Source organism: Oncorhynchus kisutch, linkage group LG10 (genome assembly GCF_002021735.2).
Source record: "Oncorhynchus kisutch isolate 150728-3 linkage group LG10, Okis_V2, whole genome shotgun sequence".
NCBI lineage: Eukaryota > Metazoa > Chordata > Actinopteri > Salmoniformes > Salmonidae > Oncorhynchus > Oncorhynchus kisutch.
Genome location: NC_034183.2, coordinates 53,001,150 through 53,021,172, shown reverse-complemented (window position 1 = coordinate 53,021,172; position 20,023 = coordinate 53,001,150). Strand labels below are relative to the sequence as shown.

The following is a 20,023-nucleotide window of genomic DNA, read 5'->3' as shown; positions in this document are numbered from 1 at the left end:
TAATACAGGAGGTGGAGCAGGCAGAGAAAGTCAAGCAGTCAGTCCTAACCCGTCTCTCCAACATGGGAACTTTTTTAGACCGTCTATGGATATTTTCTGGTTTATTATTAGCTTCTTCTGAAGTTCTTGGTAAGTATTTTCTTTTTAATTTAATAATTTGTATGTAATACGTTTTCCTCTGCCATTCTAAAATAAATTTTCTATTCTAGAACGCCGGCTAGAATTTTAATCATACTTTTGTTTTGTCCTAAGTTTTTAATAAATAATACGTCTTAAGTTCCAGGAAAACTCACCAAACGATAGTTTTTTTAAACAATTTTATTTGCTAAAACAATAAACTTATGGCACTGTATTGCGCTACCGGAATTGAACATTGGGCATGTTAATTCCTTAGAAGGGTTCGCTAATTCGCGAGACGTTGTGCCAGAGTGCGCTCATATTTGTACAGGCCACACCTTTGCATCATAAGATAACACTTTCACATAGTATTTGTTTTGGCCTCCTGTTCTTATAGAAACAGTGCTATATAGACAAGCGATCACTTCAACACGAACAATAGCCTAATAATAATAATAATAATAATAATAATAATAATAATAATAATAATAATAGAAAACGATATCTAACACATAATTAAACCTCAACACATAAAACAGACAACGCGTATACATCTCATAGAAAAAAATATATGATATGACTTGCAATCAGGTTTTAATAACCAACTGTTGCAAGACGTAATATTTAACATCAGAGACTTATTGAGCAGCGTCAACATGACACATTGTAGCGTCGTACAGTGTTGGAAATTCCTGCCTCTTTCACTAGCATCGAATTGCCTGCATGACAGCTGTTTTACAAAACACCGTGCGTGACAGCACAGGCTTGAGTAGCAAGCAGTATGGCGTAACAGAAGAGGAGAGAAGTAGAGCCTGGGGCAGAGAGGAAGCAGAGGAGAAGGAACCAGGAGAGAGAGAAATGAAAGTGTGTGGTAGAGATACGGAACCGTCTGTGGCCCAACTAACTACTGAAGTAGTGAGAAAAGTTGAAGTGTCGTTTAAATGCAGAGTCAGTGTGGAGAAACGTCATGAGACACAATTACTGGGCAAAACAGCAAGTAGAATAACATTGTCAGAAACACTCAAAAGCTAATAAAGAATCAATCTAAAAGTGTCCATACAGTACATAGCATACGTATATGATTCCTATTCAAGTGTCCATATATAGCTTCTTTGATTCCCACTACTGGACCTCATACCGATTCACTCATGTTTCTGTTGGTGTGTACTTCAGGCTCAAACATCTGCACGTCTCGAGGGGTGAGCACCTGCAGACAGTGTTTGGCTATCCACCCTAGCTGTGCTTGGTGCTTTAAGGAAGTAAGTATACCCCTGGGAGACTAAGTACAAAAAGTGCTGTAATTTCTAAATGGCTCACCCTATATGGATGAAAATACCCTCAACTTAAAGTTGACATGCTGCACTTTAATACCATAGTCATTGCATCATTTCAAATCCAAAGTTCTGGAGTACAGAGTCAAAACAACAAAAAATGTGTCACTGTCCAAAAACTGTATTAATCTACTGAACCCCCCCTTCCATTGTATTGCATTTAGATGCACTTTTTTAAATTGATCTCTGTCCCTTTACTGGTTGTCTCATTGGGAAGTGTTACTCTCACCAGTGTGTGTGTTGTCTTCCTGGGGTCAGGAGTTTGGCCAAGGGGGCTCCAGTGTGTCCCGTTGTGACCTGAAGCAGAACCTGTTGGATGGGGGTTGTACGAAGGGGGGGCTAGAGTTCCCCTTCAGTACCCTCAGTGTGCAAGAAAACACGCCCCTCAGTGACAAGGCATCGGGGGCTGCTGACGACGTCACCCAGATCAGACCCCAGAAACTCAGCCTCACTCTGCGACCAGGTACACTAACACAGCATAGGCTTACATACAAACACCCTTATACACTGGCTTCACAACTCATCTAAAGTACATTGAAGTACATCTTTCGCCTCTCCTCTCTCACAAATTCAAACACCTCCTTTTTATCCTTTGTACCCTACCTGATTTTGACCTCTCTCTCTCAGATGATGCCAGGCGTTTCACAGTGACAGTGAAACAGGTGGAGGACTACCCAGTTGACCTGTACTATCTGATGGACCTCTCCTACTCCATGAGGGACGACTTGGCCCGCCTGCGCTCCCTGGGCAACCAGCTGGCTGCAGCCATGGGCCGCACCACCAGCAACCTGCGTATGGGCTTTGGGGCCTTTGTGGACAAGCCCCTGTCCCCATATATGTACACCTACCCTGAGGAAGCCGTCAGTAACCCTTGCTATGGGTGAGTGGGGGGTGGAGGGGACAGAGAGGTGGAGGAGGAGGAGGAGATTGTTCAGAGTGGAAGATTTTGATTCTGAAAAAGGTTGATATTCTGTGTTGAAGCTCAAACTTCCTCAGGATGTGTCTTTGTAATGTATTTATCTTTCTTTCTCTGTCTCTCGCCACCTTTTTTTTGTCAATTTCCTGTTTTCGGCATGGCATGGGGTGTGATGTGTAGGATCCAGACGCGGTGCCTGCCTCAGTTTGGCTACAAGCACGTGCTGTCTCTGACCAAGCAGGTGGAGCGCTTCACCGAGGAGGTGGCGAAGCAGCAGGTGTCTCGTAACAGAGACTCTCCAGAGGGAGGCTTTGACGCGGTCATACAGGCAGTGGTGTGCAAGGTGATACAGTTGATGTCTGAAGTTTGCATACACCTTAGCTAAATACATTTAAACTCAGTTTTTCACAATTCCTGACATTTAATCCTAGTAAAAATTATTCCCTGTCTTAGGTCAGTTAGGATCACCACTTTATTTTAAGAATGTGAAATGTCAGAATAATAGTAGAGAATGATTTAGTTCAGTTTTGATTTCTTTCATCACATTCCCAGTGGGTCAGAAGTTAACATACACTCAATTGGTATTTGGTAGCATTGCCTTTAAATGGTTAAACCTGGGTCAAACATTTCAGGTAGCCATCCCACAATAAGTTGGACCATTCCTCCTGACAGAGCTGGTGTAACTGAGTCAGGTTTGTAGGCCTCCTTACTTGCACACGCTTTTTCAGTTCTGCCCACAAATTTTCTATAGGATTGAGGTCAGGGATTTGTGATGGCCACTCCAATACCTTGGCTTTGTTGTCCTTAAGCCACTTTTCACAACTTTGGAAGTATGCTTGGGGTCATTGTCCATTTGGAAGACCCATTTGTGACCAAGCTTTAACTTCCTGACGGATGTCTTGAGATGTTGCTTCAATATATCCACCAAATTTTCCTCCCTCATGATGCCATCTATTTTGTGAAGTGCACCAATCCCTCCTGCTGCAAAGCACTCCCACAACATGATGCTGCCACCCCCGTGCTTCACGGTTGGGATGGTGTTCTTTGGCTTGCAAGCCTCCCCCTTTTTCCTCCAAACATAACAATGGTCATTATGGCCAAACAGTTCCATTTTTGTGCATTAGACCAGAGGACATTTCTCCAAAAAGTATGCTCTTTGTCCCCATGTGCAGTTTCAAACCGTAGTCTGGCTTTTTTATGGCGATTTTGGAGCAGTGGCTTCTTACTTGCTGAACCACACTTGTGGAGGTCTACAATTTTCTTTATGAGGTCTTGGCTGATTTCTTTTGATTTTCCCATGATGTCAAGCAAAGAGGCACCGAGTTTGAAGGTAGGCCTTGAAATACATCAACAGGTACACCTCCAATTGACTCAAATTATGTCAATTAGCCTATCAGAAGCTTCTAAAGCCATGACATCATTTTATGGAATTTTCCAAGCTGTTTAATGGCACAGTCAACTTAGTGTATGTAAACTTCTGACCCACTGGAATTGTGATACAGTGAATTATAAGTGAAATAATCTGTCTGTAAACAATTGTTGGAAAAATGACTTGTGTCAAGCCCAAAGTAGATGTCCTAACCAACTTGCCAAAACTATAGTTTGTTAACAAGAAATTTGTAGAGTGGTTGAAAACAAGTTTTAATGACTCCAACATCAGTGTATGTAAACCCCTGACTTCAACTGTAAATACACACGCGTGTACGCACACTCCTAGAGACATACACACACACACACACACACACACACACACACACAGTGGTTTAGAAAACAGCACACAAACTTGAATACATACCGTTTCTCTTCTCTCCTCTTCTTTCCCTCTTCTCTCCCTCCCTCTGTCACTAGGACAAGATAGGCTGGCGTGGGGATGCCTCCCACCTGTTGGTGTTCACTACCGACGCTACGACACACATAGCCCTGGACGGACGGCTGGCTGGTCTAGTGCAGCCCAATGATGGACAGTGTCACATCGACAGAGACAACAACTATGACAAGTCGTCAATCCTGGTGAGTGGTGTGTGTCAGGGAGTTTGTGTTGGAGTTCTATTCGTCTGTTATCACAAGAGAAACCTAATGATAACGACGGTCTCCTCCTTCAGGACTACCCATCTCTGGCTCTGATCACAGAGAAGATGTCTGAGAACAACATCAACCTCATTTTCGCTGTGACCAACAATGTGATGCCCCTCTACCAGGTGAGTACACCTGACTGTTACCAGGGTCACCGGGGTTACTAGGTGTAGGGTCATGGTACAATACCGATTATGCCCCCTTGGAACCTCTTTCCTCAGAACTACAGCCAGCTGATTCCTGGCACCACGGTTGGAACGCTGTCGGATGACTCTGGGAATGTGATCCAACTCATCCTGGATGCTTACGAGGTAAGAGACAGCCGTATATATGAGAATTGGGTTTTGATTTCAATCACGCCCAGTCATGCCCACTTTACCATTAACGCGAGTTGGTAACAACTAGGGGAGAATTGTCATGCACTGAGAAACAGCCGTGCTGAGTGCGCTCTATCCAATCGTAGCAGCAGAATCAGCCTACAGCCCGGCCATTTACAGACAACAGAACTACCCATTAGCATGCAGCGCCTCATAGCCAATGTTATGTTGAAAGGACAGGAGCAAACATCACCAACACAACAGTCCTAAAAAATACAGGTACTCTAGAAAGCAGGAAAGGCCTTGAGCTGGTCATGCTGCGTCATGCGTTGCTAAACCATTCGGCACGTACATTGGCTGTTTGAGATATTTCAAGAGGAACACACAACATTAGTGAACATAACGCTCCCACTTCAAACTCTCATTGCTTCTAGCATTTCTTAATGAGGACGTGGAAAGCGAGGCTAAAAGGAGTGAGTTCAGCCCCCCTTAAATTCTCAAACAGTCTATTTGACTTCCCACAATCCCATGCGTGACAGATAGAACACTGTATATACACACTGTATCCATTTCCACAGAGACTAAGAGTAGAGGTTTTCTGAATCATTTATGTTTCTGATTGAGTTCTTTCTGACCTCTGCCCATTGACCCCTGACCTGTGGAGTAGAGGATCCGTTCCAAGGTGGAATTGGAGTTGCTGGGTGTTCCAGAGGAGCTGAATCTGTCCTTCAACGCCACCTGCCTCAACGGAGAGCTCATCCAGGGACTCAAGTCCTGCTCCGGACTTAAGATCGGAGACACAGTCAGTACCTGTACCACTCACCATCTGGATGATAAATGCTGGCCTAGTGTCAGATCTTAGGTATAGGAATAATGCTCTGTTCTTACTGCGCAGTTCAAATGTAACCTGCTGTATCACACACACCTTTCCCCCCAGGTGTCGTTCAGTGTGGAGGCAAGGTTACGCGGTTGCCCTAAGGAGAAGAACCATACCTTCACCATTAAACCCGTGGGCTTCAAGGACGCCCTGGAGGTTACGGTCCACTTCGCCTGCGGGTGTGACTGTGAGGCCACAGCCCAGCCCGAGAGCCCTCTCTGTAACCAGGGAAATGGGACCTACGAGTGTGGTGTGTGCCAGTGTCACCCGGGGCGCCTGGGAGACCGCTGTGAGTGTGCCGACGGGGACTACAGGCCCTCAGACCAGGGCAACTGCAGCCCCAAACCTGATGACCCCATCTGCAGTGGGAGGGGCAACTGTGTGTGTGGCCAATGCTCCTGCCACACTAGTGGCTTTGGAAAGGTGTGGGGCAAGTACTGCGAATGTGACGACTTCAACTGCCTGCGCTTCAAAGGAGAGATCTGTTCAGGTGAGTGGATAGACCACTGTGGTGTCTGTCAAGGAGACAGCGATGTTTTCTTTTTTTTTACCCCTTTTTCTCCCCAATTTCGTGGTATCCAATTGGTAGTTATACAGTCTTGTCCCATCGCTGCAACTCCCATACCGACTTGGGAGAGGCGAAGGTCGAGAGCCGTGCATCCTCCGAAACACGACCCAGTCAAGCCGCACTGCTTCTTGACACAATGCCCGCTTAATAACCCGGAAGCCAGCCGCACCAATGTGTCGGAGGAAACATCGTACACCTGGCGACCGTGTCAGCGTGCATGCGCCCGGCCTGTCACAGGAGTCGCTAGAGCATGATGGGACAAGGACATCCTGGCCGGCCAAAACCTCCCCTAACCCGGACGGCACTGGGCCAATTGTGCACCGCCTCATGGGTCTCCCGGTCGGCTGCGACAGAGCCCAGACTCGAAACAGAATCTCTACTGGCACAGCTAGCACTGCGATGCAGTGCCTTAGACCCCTGCACCACTTGGGAGGCCCCGAGTTGGTTTATTTTACTACATGTTCCTTTTTGCTGAGTTTTGAAGCTTAACTCATCAACACACGTTGTTTTTGTAACATTCCTTGTCTGTGTTTGCTTTAGGGTTAGGTTTTTTGGCAGACTTATGGTTTTAGCAGGATAGAGGGGATTTCCCTCTACAATGCCTCAGTTGACCCTTATCCAGTACTTTCTCTTTTCCGGTTAATTTAACCCAGTCGATGATTAGCTTGGCTTTAATCGTAGTTGATCCATTGTTACCACAGTTTCTTTGTTGTTCTTGCCACGGTATATGGCATTAACTATGTGAACCCTTTGGAAATACCTGGATTTCTGCATAAAATGGTCATACAATTTGATCAGAAAATTAATCTAGGTCACAACAATAGACAAACACAGTCTGATTAAACTAATAACACACAAACAATTATACATTTTCATGCCTTTATTGAACACACCGTGTAAACATTCACAGTGCAGGTTGGAAAAAGAATGTGAACCCTTGGATTTAATAACTGGTTGACCCTCCGTTGGCAGAAATAACCTCAACTGAACTTTTTCTGTGGTTGTGGATCAGACCTGCACAACGGTCAGGAGGAATTTTGGACCGTTCCTCTTTACAAAACTGTTTCAGTTCAGCAATATTCTTGGGATGTCTGATGTGACCTACTCTCTTGGGTTATGCCACAGCATCTCAATCGGGTTGAGGTCAGTACTGGGCCACTCCAGAAGGCGTATTTTCTTCTGTTGAAGCCATTCTACTGTTGATTTACTTCTGTGTTTTGGGTCGTTGTCCTGTTGCGTCACCCAACTTCTGTTGAGCTTCAATTGCCGGACAGATAGCCTAACATTCTCCTGCAAAATGTCTTGAGAAACTTGCGAATTCATTTTTCCATTGATGATAACAAGCTGTCCATGCCCTGAGGCAGCAAAGCAGCCCCAAACCATGATGCTCCCTCCACCATACTTTACAGTTGGGTGTTGGTGTAATGTGCCTTTTCTTGCCACACATAGTGTTGTGTTCCTTCCAAACAACTCAACTGTAGTTTAATCTGTCCACAGAATACTTTGCCAGTAGTGCTGTGGAACATCCAGGTGCACTTTTGCAAACTTCAGACGTGCATTAATGTTTTTTTTGGACAGCAGTGGCTTCTTCCGTGGTGTCCTTCCATGAACACCATTCTTGTTTAGTGTTTTACGTATCGTAGACTCATCAACAGAGATGTTAGCATGTTCCAGAGATTTCTGTAAGTCTTTAGCTGACACTCTAGGATTCTTCTTAACCTCATTGAGCATTTTGCGCTGTGCTCTTGCAGTCATCTTTGCAGGACGGCCACTCCTAGGGAGAGTGGCAACAGTGCTGAACTTTCTCCATTTATAGACAATTTGTTTTACCGTGGACTGATGAACATAAAGGCTTTTAGAGATACTTTCCAGCTTTATGCATGTCACCAATTCGTAATCTTAGGTCTTCTGAGATCTATTTTGTTCGAGGCATGGCTCACATCAGGCAATTCTTCTTGTTAATAGCAAACTCCAATTTTGTGAGTTTTTATAGGGCAGGGCAGCTCTAACCAACATCTCCAATCTCGTCTCATTGATTGGACTCCAGGTTAGCCGACTCCTGACTCCAATTAACTTTTGGAGAAGTCATTTGCCTAGGGGTTCACATTTTTTCCAACCTACACTGTGAATGATTAAATGATGTATTCAATATAGACAAGAAAAATACAATAATTTGTGTGTTATCAGTTTAAGCACACTATGTGTATCTATTGTTGTGACTTAGATGAAGATCAGGTCAAATTTGATGACCAATTTGTGCCGAAATCCAGGTAATTCCAAAGGGTTCACATACTTTTTCTTGCCGCTGTAAATAGTAGATAAATACCGGCTTAAACCAGGCTGTAAAATAAGGTGTTACCCCACATTCTTATTATATGCCATATACTGAACGTTGTTGGCTTTGAAATAGACCAAGACTACACAATGTTATGTAGACTTAAACAGAGAATGCAGTGGTTCACCATTGGTCGATGTCTTTGACCTTTAACATTTGCTCAAATCCACGATGCTTACTGTACTGTAGCTCCAATGGATATACCTCGGGTGAAAACATTTGAAGGAAACGGAACATGTTTACAATATACTTACTCACGAGAAGAAGTTATTCAGATTATTCAAATCAAAACCACGTCTTCTCCCATGATCATTTTAGCATATTTAGCATAGTAAACGAGCTCACAGCACTCACTGACTCTATCAATCTTCTAACCACTCTTGGGAATGAAGTATGAGGTGTCATCGCTGATCATCTCTCCCTACTGCATGCCTGCACAAGCACACCTGTTGCAAAATCAAAGTAGAAGCATTGTAATAAGTCCTGTCATTGGATAATTGAATGTTGCTGCGTAGCAGATGAGTCATGGTGCCGTTGCTGCGTTTATATACAGTGACATTCAAGAGTTTGGACATACCTACTCATTCCAGGGGTTTTCTTTATTTTCTAAAACTATTTTCTACATTGTAGAATAATAGTGAAGACATCAAAACTATGAAATAACACACATGGAATCATGTAGTAACCAAAAAAAAGTGTTTGAGATTTGAATTTGAGATTCTTCAAAGTAGAGGCCCTTTGTCTTCATGACAGCTTAGCACACTCTTGGAATTCTCTCAACAAGCTTCATGAGGTAGTCACCTGGAATGAATTTAAATTAAACAGGTCTGCCGTATTTAAAGTTAATTTGTGGAATTTCTTTCCTTCTTAATGAGTTTGAGCCAATCAGTTGTGTTGTGACAAGGTAGGGGTGGTATACAGAAGATAGCCCTATTTGGTAAAAGACCAAGTCCGTATTATGGCAAGAACAGCTCAAATAAGAGAAACGACAGTCCATCATTACTTTAAGACATAAAGGTCAGACAATCTGGAACATTTCAAGAAAGTTTAAAGTTTCTCCAAGTGCAGTCGCAAAAACCATTAAGCGATATTATGAAACTGGCTCTCATGAATACCGCCACAGGAAAGGAAGATCCAGAGTTACCTCTGCTGCAGAGAATAAGTCCATTATAGTTAACTGCATCTCAGATTGCAGCTCAAGTAACAGGCACATCTCAACATCAACTGTTCAGAGGAGACTGCATGAATCAGGCCTTCATGGTCGAACTGCTGCAAAGATGCACTACTAAAGGACACCAATAAGAAGAAGAGACTTGCTTGGGCCAAGAAACACGAGCAATGGACATTAGACTGGTGGAAATCTGTCCTTTGGTCTGATGAGTCCAAATGTGAGATTTTTGGTACCAACCACCATGTCTTTGTGAGACGCAGAGTAGGTGAACTGATGATATCCGCATGTGTGGTTCCCACCATGAAGCATGGAGGAGGTGTGATGGTGCTTTGCTGATGACACTGTCTGATTTATTTAGGATTCAAATCAAACTTAACCCGCAATGGCTACCACAGCATTCTGCAGCTAAACGCCATCCCATCTGGTTTGCGCTTAGTGGGACTATCATTTGTTTTTCAACAGGACAATGACCCAACACACCTCCAGGCTGTGTAAGGGCTATTTGACCAAGAAGGAGAGTGATGGAGTGCTGCATCAGATGACCTGGCCTACACAATCACCCAACTTCACACCCGACTTCAACCCAATTGAGATGGTTCGGGATGAGTTGGACCGCAGAGTGATGGAAAAGCAGCCAACAAGTGCTCAGCATATGTGGGAACTCCTTCAAGACTGTTGGAAAAGCATTCCAGGTGAAGCTGGTTGAGGGAATGCCAAAAGTGTGCAAAGCTGTCATCCAGGCAAATGGTGGCTACATTGAAGAATCTCAAATACAAAATATATTTTGATTTGTTTAACACTTTCTTTGGTTACTACATGATTCCATATGTTATTTCATGTCTTATTCTACAATGTAGAAAATAGCAAAAAATAAAGAAAGACCCTTGAATGAGTAGGTGTGTCCAAACTTTTGACTGGTACTGTATGTGTTGGCTGTGGTTATAACTCTGTGTTTTAACCACAGCCGTTCCCTTAGGGATATGACTGAGCTTTATTAGACAACCGGGACTTGGTTTATGGTAAAAGAGGTTAAAGTCAGATTGGCCAATCGCTGTTGTAATCTCTGAAAGAATGAGAGGCACTGGATACCTGTAGAGAGGTTATGTCTGTTACTCTTTCAGGGAAAGAGCTATGTAGTCTATTATCGTCATTTGACTGAAAATGCACTGTTTGATTCCCTCCATAAGACCTTTGTTGTCAAATAGATGGTTGCCATTAGTTCCCAGCGTAGCCCTGAGTCTTTTTGACCTAGGAATGAGGATGTTCCCATGGTCAACCGCCTCACATGTTTGTTTTCACATTGTCCAGACTTTTCCTCACCCCTCTTTCCCCTCACCCAGCCATAGCATGCCTCCACAGGGATTTAGACGGGAAGGCAGGGGGGGTCTGAGTCATGTGAGACAGCATCTCTTAACCTAAGCAGTCTAGCCCTTTGGGAAGGCACTATAAAAAGGGCCCGTGGGCTGAACAAGAAGGGTAATGTGCACCGGAATCATTTTTTAAAATTCAACGTATCTAAGGCAACCAGCTGCAAAAGGATTGTGAGTTTGCTCAATATTTGGGCATATAGCTGAACCAACATACATTCTATTCTACTTTATCTGCATATTTCCCCAGTGTAAAATGAAACTCTTCACGACAGTATATTACATATATCATCAGGCCTTTCTTTGAGGGCCTAGTTACACCCTAACGCAGTCATCTGAAACCCCTGGTGTACAGGCCACATCAAGCCTGCAAGTCACATTATGATGTATAATTCCTATTGGAATCCATCTAGGGTGAGGATATCCCAACAATTGGAACTTTCAATCACCCGCAACCTGCATTGAGAATGACTGACAGGGGTAGAAAATATTGATTATTGAGACTACCTAAATAGCCATCTCAGTAACGGGTACAAAAAGTCCAACTACAAACAGATTGGATTAGTTTTTTAATGTTTTGTAGCATAAGATTAATCAACCAATCATTGTACATGCAAAAACATAGATATTGAAACAAACTATTCTGAAAAGCAACCTGCAATTCGAGCATGCTGGGAAATATAATAACGATGGGTGTGGTTTTTAGCAAACATATTTGTAATTGTACTCCAAAGGAAAACCTGAACTTTGTCTCAACAAGTTCATATACATTCAGCTCAATGTGAGCAAAGTTTGTTGAATGAACAAACCTTCACACGTTAGCTACATTTATTTTCCTTCAATTCACAAAATAATGCTGATTAATCAATTGGTTAAGTTGGCTTTTTTGAGTGAAATGTATGCTGTGTGTGAAATGTTATGTATGGTGCTTAGGGCGAAGTCAGGACTTGGGAGTGGGTTATATTTGGTTAAAACAGTAATTACTGTCTTAACTCAGCATTATCTATGGTTTCGTCAGTGGAAAATATGTTGTTTGTGGGATTGTGGTCTTAGTCATTGAGATGTACTCTTGTCTATGGTTGGCACAGAAATGCAACAGTCCAGAACTCTATATTTAGTGAGTAGAGCACAGTGAAGGAGACTCAACTTAGTCAGCCTGTGTCTCTGGAGTCTTGTTGGCATTATGTCATTGCTGTGTGACAAACAATATAGTATAAGAGTCCCTGGGCCCAGCTCAATTTGAGTCTCCCCCATCCCGTCCTCCCAACCCCAGGCCCTCCCACATCCCCCGGAGGGCGTGTATTTTTCCCTCTGCTCTGGAGCTGGGGTTGGGGCTGGAGCTGGGGCTGTGGAGCAGGAGTCAGCAAGCACATCCCCAGGGCACACAAACAGGCAAGAGAGAACAGGAAAGTTAGCATTCCTCTGGCACCCTGCCCTCTCTTTTTATATCCTCTCTTTCTCCCTCTTTTAAAGTTAACCTCCATCACAAATACTCCCACTCATCTCCTCTCTCTTTTTTAAAATGTGTATTATTCTCTCATCGGTGTGTTTACAGTACCCCCTCTCGCTCTCTCGTGCTCTTTTTCTCTCCCTCTCTCTCTCTCTCTCTCTTTATGTCTCTGACTTCCTCCACCGCTTCGCTCTCATTCGCTCTGTCCTCCCTCCTGGACTCCATGTTTATGTGTCTCTGTAGTTCATGTTTACGACTTGATAAATTGGAGGATTAGAGTGCCATCTCAGACCGAGGCAGATTATTTAGACATGCATGCCAAATGGCACCCTATTCCCTGTATAGTGCACTACTTCTGACCAGGGCCCATAGGGCTCATGTCAAAAGTAGTGCACTGTGTAGGGAATAGGGTGCCATTTGGGATGTACACCTAGAAACTCCTTCCCATGTCTCTGACTCGACCCTACAACAAGTACAGTAGAGAGAACAAGGCACAAGCATGAACTCACTGTACGGATGAGGTAGAGTATAAGGAGCATTAGCCAAATGCAAGAACGTTTTTAAGAGAGGAAAACCGGGACTTTCTTTACTATGTGTTGAATGTGTCCCATTCAGTTGGGTTCATGCTCTGTTTGTGGCATACATACTGTAAAACGTTAACCAGCTCAACTCAGACAGCTTATGTGCCTGCAAGACAGTAAAGCGACTTTTTATACCTATAGCTGCCTCTTTCATTACAAACACACACTCACTTATCTCACAGTGATGACAGAGTCAGATAGGGCATGGGAACTGGGGAATTTAGCTGACGGAGGTGGTTTCACCTGAAAACAACAATGCCCATGTCTCTGAGGGCCTGTTTTCACAGTTTTACAGACCTCTGTTCAGTTTCCAGTGGTCACTCTAACCCAGCTGAGCTCTGAGACAGTGACTCAGTTTGTCTCTGCTCTTCGTCATTCATTGCCCAGCCCTGTTGCATTAACCTTCAGCCAGTATGTCTGTCTGAGGGCAATCAAACAATCATTTCTCAATTTTGCTGGCTGGTCTGAGAGATATTGTGGAGGCTCCAGGGAGTGGTCATCACATCCCAGGGATTGTCCCAGTGTTGGGAGTGGGATGGATTACCAGTTTGCTTCATTAAGAATGGCGCTTATCCTGCCATTGTCTGCACTGTCTGGTCATGATTTGATGACTTAATGTTCTGGGAATTATTACTCAATATGGACTCATCACACATGTGCCTGCCTGCCCATGCTCTCAATACACTCATGAATACAGAGACAAACACATGCAGAATTGCTGACAATTACACTGAACAAAAATGGAAACACAACATGCAACAATTTCAAAGATTTTGACTGAGTTACAGTTCATATGAAGAAATCAGTCAATTGAATTCATTAGAACCTCATCTATGGATTTCACATGACTGGGAATACATTCATTAGTCCCTAATCTATGGATTTCACATGACTGAGAATACAGATATGCATCTGTTGGTCACAGACACCTTAAAAACAATGGGCCTCAGGATCTCGTCACGTTATTTCTGTGCATTAAAATTGACATTGATAAAATGCAATTGTGTTCATTGTCCGTAGTTTATGCCTACCCATGCCATAATTCCATCACCACCACTGGGCACTCTTTTCACAATATTGACACCGCTCACCCACTGTAGAATAACTATCTTCAAAGTAATGACTCGGGACGTCGGGTTTGAAATAAAAGCTTATTTTAGTAATACTACTTGTTCACGTTACATTTAACAACTTCAGATTCTACAAAACAATAAAAGAAAGTTGCTAGCGAAAGTCAGGATAATCACTTGTCACATGTACATAACTGGCGCGTTCTCTCTCTACTTCCTGTCACAAGGCATTCTGGAACTTGCTGTCAATAGCGTAATCCAATACTAGCCAATACAACATAAATATGTACGTAGTTCTCTCAATCTCCAACACACAAATTCTAATACAATTCCATATGTAAATAACTGGGATATTGTGTTGATATTGTGTTGAGTGAAAAACTGCACATTTTAGAGTGGCCTTTTATTGTCCCCAGCACAAGGTGCACCTGTGTAATCATCATGCTGTTTAATCAGCTTCTTGATATGCCACACCTGTCAGGTGGATGGATTATCTTGGCAAATTAGAAATGCTCACTAACAAGGATATTAACAACATTTGAGAGAAATAAGCTTTTTGTGCATATGGAAAATTTCTGGGATCTTTTATTTCAGCTCATGAAACGTGGGACCAACACTTTACATGTTGGGTTTCTATTTTAGTTAAGTATAGATACAATCTGGCAAAAACACGTGCACAACCACTCACATACACAGTGCAAAATATACATTATTACGGTCTCTAAGTTAGACATAAAATGTCCATTAAAAAATTGACCATCCTCACTCTCTGTGTCTCTGCCAGGCCATGGGAAATGTGACTGTGGCTTCTGCAAGTGTGGCTCTGACTGGATGGGGGAGAACTGTAACTGCACAACCCGGACAGACACCTGCATGTCCAGCATGGGCCTGCTGTGCAGCGGCCGGGGCCAGTGTGTCTGTGGGGCCTGTGAGTGCACCCAGCCAGGGGCCTATGGGGCCACTTGTGAGAGGTGTCCAACCTGCCCTGATGCCTGCAGCATCAAGAAGTGAGTAAATACAGGGGGCAGTATAACTGCCTACACACAGATACTGTATGAGTACATGTGATGAGGAAATGGTGATGCAATAAGGAAGAGGAGGAAAAGGAGGATGATTATGATGAAGTTGGTGATGATGATGATGATGATGCGTTAACATTGTGTTGTATCTGCAGGGAATGTGTTGAATGTAAGCACTTCAAGAGAGGCCGTCTCTTTGAGGAGAAAAGCTGTGCCCGAATCTGCAGGGATGAAATTCAGAAGGTGGAAGAACTAGGTAAGAACTATTACACAATGTTCCCTTGTTGTGAGTTCAACATGCTCTCCAAGCAACAGATTGCATTATTTACAGTGCGTGTTAAAGTTCTTGATGTTCTCACATATTCCTATGATGTGAGTGGCAGGTAGACAGACTGGTGGGCTGGGCCAGTACCTGGAAGGTTGCTGGTTTGAATCACTGAGCCGACTACGTGAGATATTTGTCAATGTGCCCTTGAGCAAAGCACTTAACCCTAATTGTTCCTTTAAGTAGGTCAAAACATGTTATATAAACTGGGTGTTAACAACCCACATTGAGTCCCCAATTTCTCTACAGTATCAGAGCTTGTTCTCCCTGAGGAAACTCTGCAGTTTCAGGGTGGATATGACGCTGATGACCATTCTCTAGAGCTCATTCATTGAATTCCATTTTAACATTCAGTATGATCTGCTGATTCGGTAATCTAAACCTAAAAAGAACCAGAACAGGCTGAGTAACATTGTGAAACCAGGCAGCAGGATCCTTGGTATGAACTTACAGTAACTGACCTTTCTCACCAGCAACATACATGAATCATACGCAAGGAGCCATCCATTCTGAGACTCCTAGCATCCCCCGTTTTGATACATTTTTGTGTGCTTCCCTTAGAGCGCAGATACAGGCTCCAAAGGTTTAAAACGAATAGATCAAAACTCTCCTTCATCCCAGCTGCTATTAGCTCTCTCAATATGCAGTAGGACTGTGCTGTTTTGGTACAGACTGGTTTATTCATCTCTGGTTTAGAGGTCTAATTCTTGTGGACACTGCTGTTTATATTGTATTTGTTTGTCTGTATATTTAATGTTATGTGTCAATTGATTTTACTATGTGCTACGAAATAAATATAATTAACCTCCGGCTCCTCATCTCTCTCTATCTCCTTATCCTCCACTTGGATCTAACTCTCTTTCACCCCAGTCTTCTATGAGAAGAATGCTGTGAACTGCACCTATAAGGATGAGAATGACTGTGTAGAGCGCTTCCAGTACTACGAGGATGCCAGCGGAAAGTCCATCCTGTATGTCATGGAGCCTGGTGAGTGTGTCCATCCGTGTGTGAATGGGTCAGAGTTCTGTGCTCGTATGTACAGCATATGATATGCGTTTGGCAGGGTCTGGATGAGAGTGAATTCCTTTAGTTATCTAGAGAATAATTGTGTGTGTAGAAATAACGTGCATTACTATGTGTGCATAGGACTAATGCCGGGAGCTGTAGGAGGAGTCGATTTTTCTCCCTAGATAAGAATAGTGTGTTCCTGGGTGCCATGTCAGTCTTTGTCTTTGTGGCTGGGAGGCACCACTAGAGAGTAGAGCAGGTACAGAGAGGGCAGAATGGTTCTCTAAAGCTGATAATAGCACTCAGCCCTGCCACTCCTGGTAGTCTTCTCCCCTCTGACACGCACCCAAGAGGAACAAAGACAACCCCAAAGCAAGAGTGAGGTGCATTAATGCTAGTCCCCTACACAAATATCCTCTCTCTCCTCCTGTTTTCTTCTCTCTCTTTCAGACTGCCCTAAAGGGCCTGATATCCTGGTGGTTCTCATGGCGGTGGCGGGGGCCATCTTGTTTCTGGGTCTGGCTGGCCTGCTCATCTGGAAGCTGCTGGTCACCATCCACGACCGCCGAGAGTTCGCCAAGTTTGAGGAGGAGAGGGCTAAGGCCAAGTGGGATACGGTGAGTCCGACTATGCTTTTAAGACAAAGCTGCCATCTGATGGAGAAAATATGAATGGCAAGAATATTTATCCATGTCAAGATGACACGTCCTCTATTTGTTTCTATTTTCCAGGCTAACAACCCCTTGTACAAAGGAGCCACCACCACTTTCACCAATGTGACCTACCGTGGGAACTCTTGACCAATCACAATAAGCAAAACTCAGGGGTTTATAAGAGAGATGCAATGTAGTGACACAGAGGGGGTTGGTGGGAGCGGACCCTCTCCACCGTCGTGATAAAGTGTGCTAACTCTACTGTCAGTGAAATACGTTTGTTGATATTACACTGTAGTGATGGTATTCTATATATCATGTTAAAACCAAAGCATTAAAACAGCCTTATCCAACATTTCGATATCCGTCCAAATTATGGCAGGGCCTCCGGGACCCCTATTTCACCCACAAAGTGTGATGTCATTCCCAGAATAAGGCCAGGTATAGTTCAGAGACCCCAAACCTAACTTTAGAGAGAAAGACTGTTATGCTCTGTTGTTGTTTCATGAAATTCCACTGCACACACCACAGCACACTTGCCCACAGGCCTCTTTCACAAACAAACTGGTTGTAGTATGTTATTATGGAACCTAACTGCTTGCTTCTACTGCCATGGTTTACTTGCGTTATGACACTAAACTCAGGTATTCACACTGTATTACAAAAAGGTCAAAGCCAATACCTGTAATAAACAGCCACATGGGATATCATGAGTGAATTATGTCTTAGTTAATGGTGCTGGTGCCCAATTTATGCTGTATGTTAAAATATGTCAATGTTACATTTAATGTGTTTTGGGAATGAGTGGCTTTTTGGTTAGATTATTGGTTTTACTATGTTGATTTAAAAAAAAGTGAAATCACTCATCCATTTTTCTGTCTTTCTTTTTAGCAATTTCACTCTGCTAAGAAACATTTTTGAAAAAATGATCTGCTTTTGCTTTTATATATAACATCATGTTTGTAATTTAATGAGTATCAATAACACATTGTGCAAACCAGTACAAACACGATTTGCCATGGATAAAGATACGGAGATTTCTGCGCATGTGCAGGATTTCCACTCCGCTGCCTTTGTAGCTGTTGCTCAGCGCTCGGTTGCCGCTTCACCCACCCGTAACATGAGCATCTCGTAATTATATACAGATCTCCGGTTTCAGACACTTGCGAATTAAAAAGTTTAATTGGCAGGTGTACAGTGCACTGCTAAGATGCTGGCTAACCCCTAAAGTACATTGGTGTTTTGCCAAAAGTATATAACTACCCCTGTCCATATAAAATAATTCCAAAAACTTTACCAGAGAGCTTTGTTTCAAATCACACGTGCGTTTGGCCTATGGCTATTTGGGAAGCCAGCAATTTGAGCAGTGCTTGTGGCAATAGGCATAGCTAATTATTGAGTTGCTGCTGCTAGTAAAAAGCATTTCAAATGTGTGAAGATAATGTGTCTCGACTATAATTTAAAATGGAATCTAGGATTCCCAAAAACCACACAATACTTGTCTGAAGGCAGCCCAGACATTTAAAAACAAACTTTGTTTAGATTTTTTCAACATCTGTTTTTCCAGGTATGAATCTGTTAGTCAATGCGTTTCAATGGGCCAATAACAATAGCAGCCCAAATTCAATGTTTCCTCTAATCATGTTATTATATTTATTTTTGATACCTAAAAGGGGTCCTTAAATTCTACACCAGATAGCGAAATTATCCTTGGTATGACCATCTTAAAACAATTCCATATGTTAGCTGAGTAGAGGAACAGGATTTCCAGAGGGGCAGGTGCGAAGTCTTATTTCTCTTCTAAAGGATTTGGTTGGCGGAGCGCATCCAATTTTTATGGGCACAAACCACCACCTACTGTACTGGTATGTGAGGCCATTCACGGCCTACCTACATTACATTTTTTGATACAGTAATACAAAATTGGGAAAAAGGAAAATTACCGTGCCAACTATTAGCCCTCTTTCTCTCTCTCAAAAAAAAACAACACTACCCCATTCCACTTTTTAACCCTGTCTAATCCTGCTCCTGTCCAACGGTCGGGGAGAACAGAACACTATACCACTCAACACCACCTGTAAAACCACATTCCTTCATCTCATGCCCTCCTGCACACTTCTCACATCTAGGAATCTCCCCTCCTACATACTGCTGCAACATCCCCATATGCTTGACACCTAAAACAGTGTAGTATTTTCAGGAACAAAATCTCTCACGGGATACCTTACACTTCCTAACTTGACCTTGTCGGGCAAAGACTCTAAGTCTTCTCCATTTCCCCCCCGGGTCTGCGTCGCACCAAACGGCGGGTGTCACAGACACCGCGAATCTTCCATTTCAACTGATCCTCCTCAACACAATGCCATCCCTGTTATCACTCCTTTCAACTCCACCCTGCTCCAGAGAGCAAAGCAAGTCACATTTCTTGTCCCTAACTGCATGATCCGGAGCACCCGCTCCCTCTAGACTGAAGAAACACAATAAATCATCACTATTCCACTCAGTTACTTTCAACAGTCCCCAACCTCTTCTCCATAAAACCTGACACCACATATGGATTAGCCAAAAATGCAAGGATCGATTCCCCTCCACAAATCTCCGTCCCACTGGGCCAGAATCATCCTTTTCATCCTCGGCGATCCTCACAACACCCATAAACTCGCCAGGTTCCACCTCTGAGCTACTATAGGATGTATCCCTCTTTTTGCACTTGGCGCCAACCTCCCTCACCACACCGCTGCCCTACACTCAGCTTCTTCTCGGTGGTCATCACTGCACCTGCCACCACAATGAATTCACCCTCACCTTCCTACTCTAGCTCTTCTAAAAGTTCTGTGCAAATCTC

General features: G+C 43.4%; 1 protein-coding gene across 1 annotated transcript; it reads left to right on the top strand.

Moving 5' to 3' along the window:
• On the top strand, positions 1–18,042 carry LOC109898406 (integrin beta-3). The gene is made up of 15 exons (XM_031833983.1): positions 1–129; positions 1,291–1,376; positions 1,707–1,911; positions 2,076–2,328; positions 2,545–2,707; positions 4,213–4,374; positions 4,467–4,562; positions 4,659–4,748; positions 5,422–5,556; positions 5,692–6,121; positions 14,958–15,180; positions 15,348–15,448; positions 16,388–16,504; positions 16,976–17,142; positions 17,257–18,042. Exons 1-15 carry the CDS (start codon positions 63–65, stop codon positions 17,323–17,325), a joined length of 2,364 nt encoding a protein of 787 aa, XP_031689843.1. The 5' UTR covers positions 1–62; the 3' UTR covers positions 17,326–18,042.
• The last annotated feature ends 1,981 nt before the right edge of the window (positions 18,043–20,023 follow it).